This window comes from Panthera tigris, chromosome A2, assembly GCF_018350195.1.
Source record: "Panthera tigris isolate Pti1 chromosome A2, P.tigris_Pti1_mat1.1, whole genome shotgun sequence".
Lineage (NCBI taxonomy): Eukaryota > Metazoa > Chordata > Mammalia > Carnivora > Felidae > Panthera > Panthera tigris.
The window spans coordinates 122805345-122819546 of record NC_056661.1 but is presented as its reverse complement, the minus strand read 5'-3'; the positions used below and the strand labels follow the sequence as shown (position 1 = coordinate 122819546).

The 14202-nt window shown below is 36.2% G+C and overlaps 1 protein-coding gene across 6 annotated transcripts in view; it reads right to left on the bottom strand.

Annotated features, from left to right (window-relative positions):
* Positions 1-14202, bottom strand: part of BBS9 (Bardet-Biedl syndrome 9) — a 439547-nt gene that overhangs the window by 400679 nt on the left and 24666 nt on the right. For 5 of the 6 annotated variants that reach the window (XM_042969708.1, XM_042969671.1, XM_042969679.1 and 2 more), the window contains exons 3-5: positions 13314-13464; positions 10833-10897; positions 3652-3765 (exon numbers count right to left, since the gene is read on the bottom strand). In XM_042969708.1, the coding sequence (XP_042825642.1) occupies positions 3652-3765; positions 10833-10897; positions 13314-13464 (330 nt within the window). The remainder of the gene's footprint in view (positions 1-3651; positions 3766-10832; positions 10898-13313; positions 13465-14202) is intronic. The other variant, XM_042969704.1, reaches the window with a different exon arrangement.

Below are 14202 nucleotides of genomic sequence, written 5' to 3'. Positions count from 1 at the left end.
AACCAACTAAAGTCCAAGGTTGTACAGGACTGCCATCTAGTGGTAGTTCACTCTGGTGCACATGCAAAATAAACTCACTCTGCCTTCCCATACCTTATAAACACATTTGTTTAAAATGGGGCCAGGGTTTCTTCTTGCCTAATTCCTTTCTTGAGGACTACTGACATGATTCCACAACTAAATTCCACAAGAAGGCATCTTAAATACAGAGGAAGATAGAAGACAAAAATTTTTTTAAGTTTCCTTTTTTAAATTCAGATCAACTCTAGGGAGGTTTTCAAATTAAAAGACTGACCCACTCAATCCTGGAAAAGTGCATATTAGGCACACACAGTTATGACAGGCTTAGAAAATGGGCTTCATTTTGAAATGTGAATACCTTGGAGTCACTTTTACTTTCTTCCTTTTAAGTTCTGTACTTTTTACAATTTATTTATATCATATTTGCTGGGGGGAGTTTTCAGATTGAGAAAAAAAATTATATAACCTTCTGACTCAATCTCCACTTCTACATTCTATCCTAAGGAAATAATGAGAAATGTGGACAAAGAATTATGTACAAAGTTGTACAATTCAGCAATCTTAGTAACTTCATAATTACCCACTAAATCTATGCATCAAAACTTACCTCGTTATTCTCCCCTATTACTCATTTAGACCAGTTCTAATTTATATATACATATATACACATATATATACATACACACACATACACACACAAAAGGAAGGAAGGAATGACTAAAAGAGGAAAGAAATAAATATATGGTAACTTGATATGATTTTTCCATTTTCTATACTTTGGATCATTTCCCAATATACATCCCTGTAAGTCACATATCAGCATCCAAGATTATTTTCGTGGTTCTCAATAACCAACCTCCTTTAAGAGTGTTGTGTCATTTTACATATACAGGATATACAGACTGTACTATCACCTCTCTAGCATCAGATTTTATCCCATGGCTAATTTTTTTAACAGTGCTATTGAGATATATTTTATATACCACCTCTTTAAAGTACACAGCTTAAGTAATTAGGATATTTACAGAACTGTACAACCATCAGCATAATCTAATTTTGGAACATTTGCATCATCCCAAAAAGAAATCTTGTACCCATTAATAGTAACCCCTTATTACCTCTGCCAACCTCCCAATATGGCTAATTTTTACTAATTTATCAACCCCACTATTTTTTCATATTTTCTTGTAGATGCCTCAGTGATATTACATAAGTGTTTCAAACCCATTAAATGGAATATCTAATTCTGCTACTCAGACATTTCTTTGTTTCAAATTGTGAAATGATCTGCTTAACCATAGGAAAGTAAAGCATGTCAGAACATCCTGTTTTTTCAAAAGGTACTTTTCAAAATTTTTTTTAAGATTTCTTCATTTTTCAGAGACAGAGCATAAGCGGGGGAGGGACAGAGAAAGAGGAAGACACAGAATCTGAAACAGACTCCAGGCTCTGAGCTATCTGCACAGAGCCCAATACGAGGCTCAAACTCATGGACCGAGAGATCATGACCTGAGCCAAAGTCAGATGCCCAACGGACTGAGCCACCCAGGCACCCCTCAAAAGGTATTTTTTAAGTGTAAGGCATAATTTAAGAACTAAGAGAGGTATCATATAAGCACAAAGTCATACGTTCATTTCTAAACTAGTAGCAACTATCGTTACTTTGGAAGACCATTATTAAATCCAGCAAAAATGTCACACAAAAGCAAGGAATCCCTTTTTACTTATTTAAAACTTTATTTTAATTGGGTTAACTTGATCTGATTTGAAAAAAAAATACAGTGCAATCGATATAACATTTGATTTGTGGTCTAAAGAATTGTCTTGTTGGGGCACCTGGGTGGCTCAGTCGGTTAAGCGGCCGACTTCAGCTCAGGTCATGATCTCATGGTCCGTGAGTTCGAGCCCCGTGTCGGGCTCTGTGCTGACAGCTCAGAGCCTGGAGCCTGCTTCTGTTTCTGTGTCTCCCTCTCTCTCTGCCCCTCCCCCATTCACGCTCTGTCTCTCTCTGCCTTTCAAAAATGAATAAATGTTTAAAAAAAAATTTTAGAAAGAATTGTCTTGTTGCTATCAAAAAAATTAAAACTTTCATTTAGCCAAAGCACTTTTTTATCATATCATAATTTTTTGGACCCCCGATGCAGAGAATTTAGCAATTTGCCTTTTAAAGATTTAGTAGGAAAAAAAAAAAAAAAGATTTAGTAGGAGGAAAATAATTGAAACAATTTATTAAACAATAGAGACCTAGGTCCCTTGATCATGTCAGACATCTTGTTTAAAGAACAGTGAAAATCAGTTCTAACAGCTGAGGTTAGGAAGGGATACTGCACTGATAAAAGTTAGCCTCTCATCAAATTATAGCTCTTTCCCCTCTTCATCCAACTCTGGACATCTTCCATATTCCTTAAACAATCCAAACATTCCTATTACTCAACTTAAGCAATTCTGCAATCCAGCCAAGTGTTTTGTTTCATATCACTTTATGCAAAATATTTATTTGTACACCACCACCTGAAATATTCTTGTTAATTGATATGCTCAAATTCATTCTTCCTCACCTTTACCTCTATGTATGAAAAGAAGTGAATTCACACAAATGAAGGATACTTCCAAAATAGTTGTTTTTTTCACATCACTAAAGACAGATCTAACACAGATCATTTTTAATACAATGATTAAACAATAAACTCATAAAAAATATGAGCTCAGAAAGAGCTAAAATATTATGAAATCCCTAGTTCATGTTCCACAGGTGCCACACACACATACACACACAAAACCACACAGGTAAGTGTCACTACCTGGTTTCCTGTCCTCACTCCAGTACCAGCAGCTTCTCTATGACCTTTGTCACAGTGAAGTGAGAGGAGCTAGGTGGTAAATAAAAACCCTCCCGTGCCAACAGTAACAGTGTACCCAAGCAAGCATCAAGCCCTAGTAACTCAGGAAGTTCTGGGATTAGGGTGGGCAGGCTGTACGTGGCTGCATGCTACTTAGAAAAAGATACCCCCAAGGTGGGAGGAACCCAACCTCACTGGTAAATATAACGCTGTTGTGAAATTTAAAAAGGCAGCCCTCCTCTGGAGAGGTTTATTCCTGGCCAAGGCACATGGCTTGATGAGCAGGATCAGGTCTGCATTTCAGTCTCCACTTATCCTTAGTCCAGGTGCCCTCGTGCACAACCAGCACAACCACCAGCACAACCCTGGTTGTGGCCCTGGAGGTGGGTGAGGTGGGGAGAGTGTTCTTTCTGCAGCTTCACCCTGCCTATCACAAGTAGGAGAGGGACTCTATCAGTGAGATTAACCCCTTCTTCCAGTGAGAGAGGCAGTCACACAGTTTACCCAAAAAACCTCAATTTCAGTCAGCTCATGATATGAAGACAAAATTTGATGAAAAGACACTTTTAGAAATATCTGTAGACCATACAAAAATGACTATGTGAAAATCAAACACATTTGTTGTTTAACGTTTTCTTTCTTCGTTATTTTGCTTGACTATTTGAATATAGGGGTTTCAATAAACTATGTTTAACTCTGAGATTTCATACCTCGTGATCCTCCATTTTTATACGGCCAAAACCCAAAATCTGGTACTTGCAATAGCATACTCAAGATTAATGCAAATTACCTTTTACACCACCAAATGATCCATAAGTCATATTGCAGGCTGTTCTCTGAAGATTATGTTCATACATTAATTTGATCTGATATTGGTTCCCATGTTCCACATTACCCAAGGTTCCTAAGGAGGAAAAATTAAAGAATTGCTTTGTTATTTGTTTACATTAAAAGTATTAATTTCCTCTCATCCTCTATACCATCTCTAAGTAATTCAATTTCAGTGAAATTTAAAATCAAAAAGCACTAAAACAATATGTATTACAAACAATTAGCACTCTGATGATATAGAGTGCCAGCACAGTTAAAACAATTTAAGTCTTGGCTAGATTACATCATTAGATGAAACACTACCATGGATGACATTTATTACGTATTTCCATTTTATCTGAGTAAAGTATAATTATTTAAATAAAAACAAAACCATCCAATTTCAGTTCCGAAATAAATGAGGTTAAGTTCCTTATACTTAAACAATAGAGCAAAGTCATGATTCAAAGTGTCTTAGAAAAAATTCCCCACACTTTCAAGCAATTCAGTTTCCTGTCCAAACTCTCAAAATACTCAAGCCCCTAGTACAGTATATTCTAATTTAATGAAGAGATATTCTAAGTTTGCCTTAACAAGTAAATAGGATAATATGTTTTATTTGAAGACTGTGAAGAATCTCCTTCAAAACAAAGAGAAATACTTTCTCTGCATTTAATAGATCATATGTGCTATATTCACTCTCTATTTCTTTCCAAGTTTGAAACGATTCTTTATCCATATTTTACACTCTGGTTGTCAGGTTTCTAGAGTAGTTTACAGTTGGAGCTATACCTCAGTAATCAGGCAAGAACATTACAGTTAAAAGAGGTGATAGAAAGAAAAAAGATTCAGAATGCAACTGTTTCCATTAAGAAGCATCTTTGTCTTGGGGCGCCTGGGTGGCTCGGTCAGTTAAGCGTCCGACTTCGGCTCAGGTCATGATCTCATGGTCCGTGGGTTCGAGCCCCGCGTCAGGCTCTGTGCTGACAGCTCAGAGCCTGGAGCCTGTTTCAGATTCTGTGTCTCCCTCTCTCTGTGACCCTCCCCCGTTCATGCTCTGTCTCTCTCTGTATCAAAAATAAATAAACGTTAAAAAAAAAAAATTTAAAAAAAAAGCATCTTTGTCTTTCATTCAAAAATGGAAAATTTAAAGAAAAATTTTAAATATAAAGCAGTCCCCAAACTGGATAGATCAGTAAAACAATCTAAGAATGTCTGTATGTACGTATGTGCATACATATTTATACATGAGCATTTATTTGTTCTTGCCCAAAAGGATTTACCAATGTACATGGAGGTTGTAAGTACCAAAATATTTCTATTTCCATTTTAGAAGTCAGGCACACTAAGTTCAAAAACAGTTTGAGAAATTTCCCCCCAAATCACACAGCTGATAAAGGACAAAGTACTCAAACTAAGTCTTTATTAGAGTTAGCACTATATATCCTGGTACTTAGCTGTCCATCATTTCACAACTTTCAAACTTTCAAAAAATTTGGTAAGCTAATGACAATTTCCCTAAATAACGCAGCCATCGAAAACATCATTTCCACCTCCACCTTTCTCAACCTGGCTTCTTCTTCATTTGGAAGGTGAAGAGTTGAAAGAGAAAACGAATAAGGGAGGATTTCATGGAGAAAAATCACTTCTACTCAGATCTATGCCCCTGAGAACAGTAACAACAGACCTAACAAACCAACAGAACAAGAAAGAAAGAAAAAGACTCAAATTTGCCAGCTAACCCTGATAGGAGATGAAAGCTTTGTGGAATCTAAATGGCAGCAAAATCAGTAAGGTCCAGGGAAACTGAGGGGTAATCACAACCACATGGGCCAAAGAAAAAGAAAAACACACACACTAAATAACTCACAGCCCCAACCTAAGGAGAGGTCTAGCCTCCAAGAAACCAGAAACAGAAGTTCCTAGAAACATTTGGTTTGTCTCTACAGAAATTACAAATTTCATCCTATACCTAAAACCAGATCAACCCCTCTGAGTAAGGAATGCACTTACACATGCCTACTAGCTGAACGGTCAGTGAACACAGGGGTCAGCAGTCAATACTTCACAAACTTGGCATGAAATGACACTAGAATTTGTGTTCTGAAAAAGCTGCAAAGGCATTGGTAATTTTCAATTTTCAGGTAATAGCACTCTGAAACTTAATAGTGCAACTATGGAGAACAAAAGACAATTTATCTTCCTTAGATACTACTTTGAAATAAAGGTAGTATCTGAAAAATCTAAAATTTCTGACCACTTTTTTCTAGAGAAGTATCAATAATACAAGATTAAAATAACTTACACAGGCTTTGTTCTGGGATATACAGACTGAGTATAGTATCTATAGTCTACTTATAGCTAAAATTAACATAAAGTTTCAGCAATTAGAAAGTAAATGAGTATCAGAACATTGATGCGGTTGGCCTTGTTTAAAGAAAATTTGATTTAAACAAAAAATTCTCTGGAAAAATCAAAGGCCACCAACTACAGTTTTCGGTGCAATTTTAGATAACTGCCGAGGAATCTACTGAAGTTAAATGAAATAAAAGCCATTACAGAGACAATTAAAAGGTTCACTGTGTTAAATAATCAGATTATAGAAGCCTATCAAAAGTAAAAAACCACATTTTTTTTTCAATCACAGCAAACATTACAATTCTATAAATATGTCAAATGCTTAGCAATTACTTGATGAGAAGTACACAATATTTGGGGGCGCCTGGGTGGCTCAGTCGGTTAAGTGTCCAACTTTGGCTCAGGTCATGATCTCGTGGTTCATGCATTCGAGCCCCACATCAGGCTCTGTGCTGACAGCTCAGAGCCTGGAGGCTGCTTCGGATCTGTGTCTCCCTCTCTCTCTGCTCTGCTCATGTTCTCTTTCTCACTCAAAAATAATTAAACATTAAAAAAAAAAAAAAACCTTAAAAAAAAAAGAAGTACACAATATTTGGAAAAGAATATTTAAGAGGACATCATCAGGATGTCCTTAAGCTCACACATCTGTAACCATTTATTTAGAAACTGAAGCCCATCAGAAAGGAATCTGAGACGCTATGTGATGCTTTTCCTTTACCAAAGTATGATAAGATGGGCTAACTTCAGCTCAGCAAGACCTTGCTATTTCTCTACATTAAGCATGCATTTGATGACATATCACCCTCCAAAAAGAAGTCAGCACAGCAGCCTCTGACTATGAAGGTTGTTTGGTGTGTCCAGAAGGTCTCCCCTAGTTTGCCTCAAATCTTTTTTAGAAGCACACAGCACATGAAAGAAAACAAGAAATATGTGGGGAAGAGACAGTTGAGAATGAGCATGTCAAGTTCAGCTAACACTTTCATCTGTTGACAGCAGTGGTTTTACTTAAACTAAAAAATGTTTATGCTTCCCCTGTTACAGTAAAATCGAAGTAAAAATTCAGTCTGGAACTTCAAGAAACATATTCAAGAGAACAAAAACATTAACTTCTCTGCTTCTCAATTTAAGCCAAGTCAGAAAAAATACACAAACCGTCAGCTTCCGAATATAATAAGAGACTGAAGAAATGAGAGACAGAAAAGGGAAGTGAGATGGGGCATAAGGGAACGTTGTTTGGAGAACTCCTTGTCCCTAGAGTATACAAAGGTTGTAAACGAATACAAAGAATAAAAAAGCAATAAAAATCACCATTCCCATGACAAATAACTTTCATTTTTAACACTAATTTGAAGGAAAATACCAATGTCTCATAAACAAGTTGTGACCAAACATGCCAGTTTCTTTAAGCAGGCCTTTTTGATGAACACACATTTTATCACTAATCTATGCCTTACACCCCAGGGAAACTCAAAAGCTTCTGACTTTCTGAGCCATCGTTCAAATGGGACCAGAGAAGACCAAGAGTCTTACCCAATTTTTAGTTTGTAGGATCCTTCCCTCTCCTGCCCTCTTAGAGCCTTCAGAAGGGACCAATTCCCCAGAAAGTATTCAGCGATAATTGCATGCAACTTCCTCTGTTCCATGTCCTGTGTAACCCAGTTAATAGTATCACCTCACAGTTAACGGAGAAATAACTAGATTCATGTAATAAAGTAACCTATATCACATCTTCTCCATTTACTCTGGAAAACTAAATATTTGCCCTATCACTAGGAAGAACAACATCTGTTACCATGAAACCAATGGGAGCGGTTTACCAATGACACAGAGAGGTACTATATTGGGCTTTTGATGTAAACAAAAAAGTGGAAAAGAAAATGATAGTGGTAACAGAGGGAAAAAAAAAAGAAGGAAGAAGAAAAATAACAGAGAAATAAAGAGCCACTACCAATTACCTCAGCCCCACCCAGAAATTAGTTCACTTGTGCAGTCAACATATGCCTACCATACACCATAGGCCAGGTTATCAAGCTTGCCTTAAAAAGCTAACAGACCTTCAACCCCAAAAAGACACTGCTTTAGGATATCCAGCTCAGCAATCCTTATCAAAACACCACCAGCATTTTTCACAGAGCTAGAACAATCCTAAAATTTGTATGGAACCACAAAAGACACCAAATAGCCAAAGCAATCCTGAAAAAGAAAAACAAAACTGGAAGCATCACAATTCTGGATTTCAAGCTATATTCCATAGCTGTAGTCATCAAGACAGTATGCTACTGTTTTTGTAGCACAAAAACAGACACATAGATCAGTGGAACAGAATAGAAAACCCAGAAGTGGATCTACAACTATATAGTCAACTATGCTTCAACAAAGCAGTAAAGAATATCCAATGGAAAAAAAGACAATCTCTTCAACAAATAGTGTTGAGAAAACTGGACAGCAACATACAGAACAATAAAACTGGACCACTTCCTTATACCATACACAAAAATAAATTCAAAATGGATGAATAACCTAAATGCGAGACAGGAAATCATCAAAATTCTAGAGGAGAACATAGGCAGCAATCTCTTTGACCTTAGCCATAGCACCTTCTTATCAGACATGTCACTGAAAGCAAAGGAAACAAAAACAAACATGAACTATTAGGACTTCATCAAGATAAAAAGCTTCTGCACAGTGAAGGAAATAATCAACAAAATTAAAAGGCAGCCTACAGAATGGGAGAAGATATGTGCAAATGACATAGACATATCTGATAAAGGATTAGTATTCAAAATCTATAAAGAACTTATCAAACTCAACACCCAAAAAACAAATAATACAATTTAGAAATAGGCAGAACACATGAATAGACACTTTTCCAAAGAAGACATTCAGATGGCTAACAGACACATGAAAAGATGGTCAACATCACTCATCATCAGGGAAATACAAATCAAAGCCACAGTGAGATACCACCTCACACCTGTCAGAATGGCAAAATATGCAACACAAGAAACAACAAGTGTTGGCAAGGATGGAGAGAAAGGGAAACCCTCTTGCACTGTTGGTGGGAATGCAAACTGGTTCAGCCACTCTAGAGAACCGTATGGAGGTTCCTCAAGAAATTAAAAATAGAACCACCCTATGATCCAGCAATTACACTATCAGGTATTTACCCAAAGGATACAAAAATACAGATTTGAAGGGGTAGATGCACCCCAACGTCTCTAGCAGTGCTATCAACAATAGCCAAACTATGGAAAGAGCCCAAATGTCCATCAACTGATGAATGGATAAAGAAGATGTGGTATATATGTATACACACACACACACACACACACACACACACACACACACAATGGAATATTACTCAACCATCAAAAAGAATGAAATCTTGCCATTTGCAACCACGTGGATGGAGCTAGAATGTCTTATGCTAAGCAAAATAAATCAGTCAGAGAAAGACAAATACCATATGATTTCACTCATATGTGGAATTTAAGAAACAAAACAAATGAACATATGGGGGGGAGAGAAAAGAGGGAAACAAACCATAAGAGATACTCTTATTAATGACGGAGAACAAGCTGAGGGTTGACAGAGGGAGGTGAGTGGGAGATGGGCTAGATGGGTGGTGGGCTAAAGGGGGTACTTGTTGTGATGAGCACTGGGTGTTGTACGTAAGTAATGAATCACTGAATTCTACTCCTGAAACCAAAATAATAATAATAATAATAATAACCCAGAAAAAAAAAAAAGAATATCCAGCTCAGTGACAATAAATATAAATCATTACTCAAATTAAATGCAAAATACAAATAAAGCCCAAATAAAGAGAATGAGTGTGAAAAATCCAAATCCTAAAGCTAAATTTTACAGCAAACTCCAAAGAACACTTCTTGTATAAGGAATAGACCCATAGAGACTTAGCTTTATTGTGCCAATAAAAAATTTCCCCAATATTGATATCTATTAAAGTAACTCAGCTTGAACTAAAATTTATCTAATAACTAAAACAAAATTTTTTAAAGTTACCTTTCATATTTAATAAGAATCAAAGTGCTAAAACCAAACTACAATTAACTATCATGCTTGTACCCACAGAAAAATGTTAGGGAATGAAATCTGATTAAGCCTCAAATAAGTGCCTTCAGGTCAGGCTCAGTAAAAACAACCAAAAGCCAAGAAATTTGAAGTGTAAAGAGACAACACTTGAGGTTCACCAAAGAAAAGGTAATTTAAACCATTATGACTCAGCACCTAATGAAGTTTGTTGTTGCTATTGAACATTTCTTAAGACTCAAGTGTCCTGGATAAAAGGTACAGCATAAGGAATATAGTCAATGATCTTGTTATAGCATTGTATGGTGACAGGTGGTAGCTACACTTGTGATGAGCATAGCATAACATACAGAGAAGTGAAATCACCATGTTGTACACCTGAAACTGATGTAACATTGAGCTCCAACTATACTTAAATAAAAAATAAACAAAAGTCTTTTAAAACACTCAAGTGTCCTAAGTATACAGAATTGGCCCCAATAGTCATAGGCTATCCTGGACACAATTCCTGGGAAGGAGATTATAAGGAACCTTCTACTAGAAATTTAAAAAAAAAAAAAAAAAAAAAAAAAAGGCAATAGCCTAAGTACCTGAAAAAATAAATGAACAAGGGAAAATGTTAACCAAGATAAGAAAATCTTCAACCAAATGTTTTGTGTTCTCTAGCAAGTGAACATAAACAAGCATCTATTCTTATATTAAGAAGCCATTTTTAATACAAATTCTACATTAGAAAAAAATGTTTCTTACCTGAGACAGAGTAGACACAAAGTTTTCTAGAATGCAACACAGCCAAATGAAGCATTTCAGTACCTCTGAAAAATAGGAAAAGTTTTAAAAGTTTAAATGTTAACTTCAGATGTAACCCAAAAAGATACAAAATACTTTTAAAAAGAGATTATAACCACAGTCTATAATCAGTTAACTAAAAACTTACTAGATAATATTAGAAACTGAAAAATAAATGTAACAACAAACACCACTTTGGCAACCCCAGAGGCTCAAGGACTCTGCCTCATGGAACTTCCTTCAGTTGAAGCCAATAGAGCCTCCAAGAAAAAATAGAAGCAGAGGCCGCTTCATGAGTGCTCTCTCATAATACAGAGATCCAAGTTCTGGACCTGTCTCTCTGGCTAACTAACCTGTGACCTTGGGCAAGTAAGTTAATCTTTCTGAACCCGTTTCCCATCCTGGAAAATAAGACATTTCAATTAAATGAAATGAAATCATGTGATAGTACCTTGTAAAGTATAAAGCACTACAGAATGCTAATCATTATCAGTAAATGGTATAAGTCACTTCCAGCTCAGAAATTTTATTAAAGGCACTGAAAATATGTCAGTTTGGACTAAACTGCCACTGTCACCAATATACTTCTCAGCCCCTATCAACTAGTTTTCAAGACATAATACAGTCTAGAAATCCTAAATCCAGTCTTCAAAGGTCAGGTCAGTAGATGGAAATGAGTGAAGAGTGTAAATGGTGTGGTCCACTGCAGAGTGGGGCCTGACTAAAGGAAGCAACCACCACTCAGTTCTGGGCTTGTGGCCAAATCTCCACTTTTTTTTCCCCCCAAGAAAAGCAAGAAAGCAGGGATTTTATGTGAAATCCCTGGTTCTTAAATATCAGCAACTCTTTTAAATTTAAAACACATCTGCAAGCAGTCCTCCAAGGCATGACCTCTGATACAGACTCTGTTTGTTCTAAACTAAAAGAACTATAATTGAAATCTGAAGACCTGGAGTGGGGTCCTGACTCTGCACCTTGGTATCCGTGTAATCATTTAACCTTTCAGAGTGTTAGTCTCTCATTTACAAAATATGAATTCTATTAGATAATACCTGAAAAATATCATTATAATGAATATAAATGCTCACCATTCACTCTACTACCAGAAAATGCAAATATATACAATTATTACATATTCAATATTGACTTCAAAAAAATTTTATTGCCCTGAACACTCAAAACAATTTTTCTACCATGCACAGGAAAAGAACATGACGTCATGGAAAGGTAATAGAGTATGGAGTCAGATAAACCTGGGTCTTGAATCCAGGCTGTGTGACCTAAAGCTCTGAGTTCTAGCTAGTTTCCTTATCTTTAAATACAGATCACATCGTATAGATAAGATTAATGAAATAGTACTAGTTAATTAATGCCAGTTCAGTATCCACTCATTAATGTTAACCTCTCTTCCAACAAGTGACCATGTAGATAACAACCCTACTTAGAACTACTGAACAGAATGATCATAACAGCACTTCATTCTTTTAAAAAATGAAACGAAAGGGGCGCCTAGTGGCTCAGTCGATTAAGTGTCTGACTTCAGCTCAGGTCATGATCTCGCTGTCTGTGGGTTCAAGCCCTGCTTCGGGCTCTGTGCTGACAACTCAGAGCCTGGAGACTGCTTCGGATTCTGCGTCTCCCTCTCTCTCTGCCCCTCCCTCGCTCACACTCTGTCTCTCTCTCAAAAATAAATATACATTAATTTTTTTTTTTTTTTTAATGGAAAGATAGGGGTACATAAGTTGCTCATTTGGTTAAGCATCTGATTTCAGTTCAGGTCATGATCTCATAGTTCATGAGTTCAAGTCCTGTATTGGGCTTTCTGCTGTTAGCATGGAGCCTGCTTCAGATCCCCTGTCCCTCTCTCTCTGTCTGCCCCTCCCCAACTTGTGCACACGCATGTTCTCTCTCTCTCTCTCTCTCTCTCTCTCTCTCTCTCTCTCTCTCAAAAGTAAATTAACTAATTTAATTTAAAAATTAAACAAAAGAAACTAAGGACCTTTCTACACCAAATAAGTACTAATTGACTTTAAAGCTTCAAAGTTATTTACCAAATACCAAACTGCTACTTTGTCTAATTATTTAAACAGACATTTATATAATCTGTACAATTAGTGCTTTAAGTAAGTGATTACTTTCTATTTCTTTATTTGGTTATTTTCAAAAGCTTCTCTCTTTTCCTTTAAACCTCTGATGTGTCAGGGATCTTAGTCTGTTTCTATAAAAAAAATTCCTAAATTATTCTCTTAAATGTGCTGTTTTCCATATTAAAAAAAAAAAAAAAAGTTCAGTACATGAGGAACACACACCCAGGTAAAAATATCCAAAAAAATATTAACTCATAGATGGTCTTTTTTTCATTTAAGAATCCACAAAAATGACACAGTGGGGAAATGACACTCTAAGTAAGATAAAATGCCAGGATTAGTGGGCTGTACTTACGAAACAAACTTTCCTACTTCCACTTGTAGTATTGGATCTCGTAGATGCACTTCTAGAAGCATATCTTCAGCTTGAGCGCCATCTCCTGTTTTTACAGGATGGGGGTTAAAGATTCTTAGGTATCCCATAAAGCTACCCACAATTATTTTATCTGTGGAGAGATTTTTTTAAAAGATATAAGAAGAAACAAACATTACCAACAAATTTCTTTGGAAATAAACTTTCTAATGTCTAAAAAAGAAATTTAAAAATTAAACAATCAAGTCTTGTTTCATATACAATGGCCAATCTGCCAACAGATGATGTAATTAAAATGAACTTATATTAATAACATAGTTTTTCAAAAAGAATTTTTTTATATCACCAATATTCACACATACTAACGTATTACATGTTTTTCCTAAGCCTTGCTTTGGTGTCAGTGTTTATAATTTAACTCGGTCAAAGTAAGTCCTTTTGCAAAAGACTAGTATAAGGTTGTAAACAGATTTCATCATAGAGTATCAACTCTACAGCTGGTTGTAAAAAGGATTCTGAGGCCTCACTACGTAGAGTGCTCTGATTAACAATGTCTACACTTGGACACAAGAGGGAGAAATGGTTAAGATAGGTGTTGTGTGTTGAAGTGTGTCCCCCAAAAAAGATATATTGAAGTCCTAACCCTCAGTATCCATGACTTTATTTGGAAATTAGGTCTTTGAAGACGTAATCAAGTTAAGATGAGGTCACACTCAATTAGGTGTGCAATAGGACTCTCTTACAAGAAAAGGAAGTAGAGATGGCGGGGGAAGAAGAATGTCCTGTGAAGACATGCAAGCAGAAGATGATCATGTGACAATGGAGGTAGAGATTGGAATGATACATCCACAAGCCAAAGAATGCCTAGGAC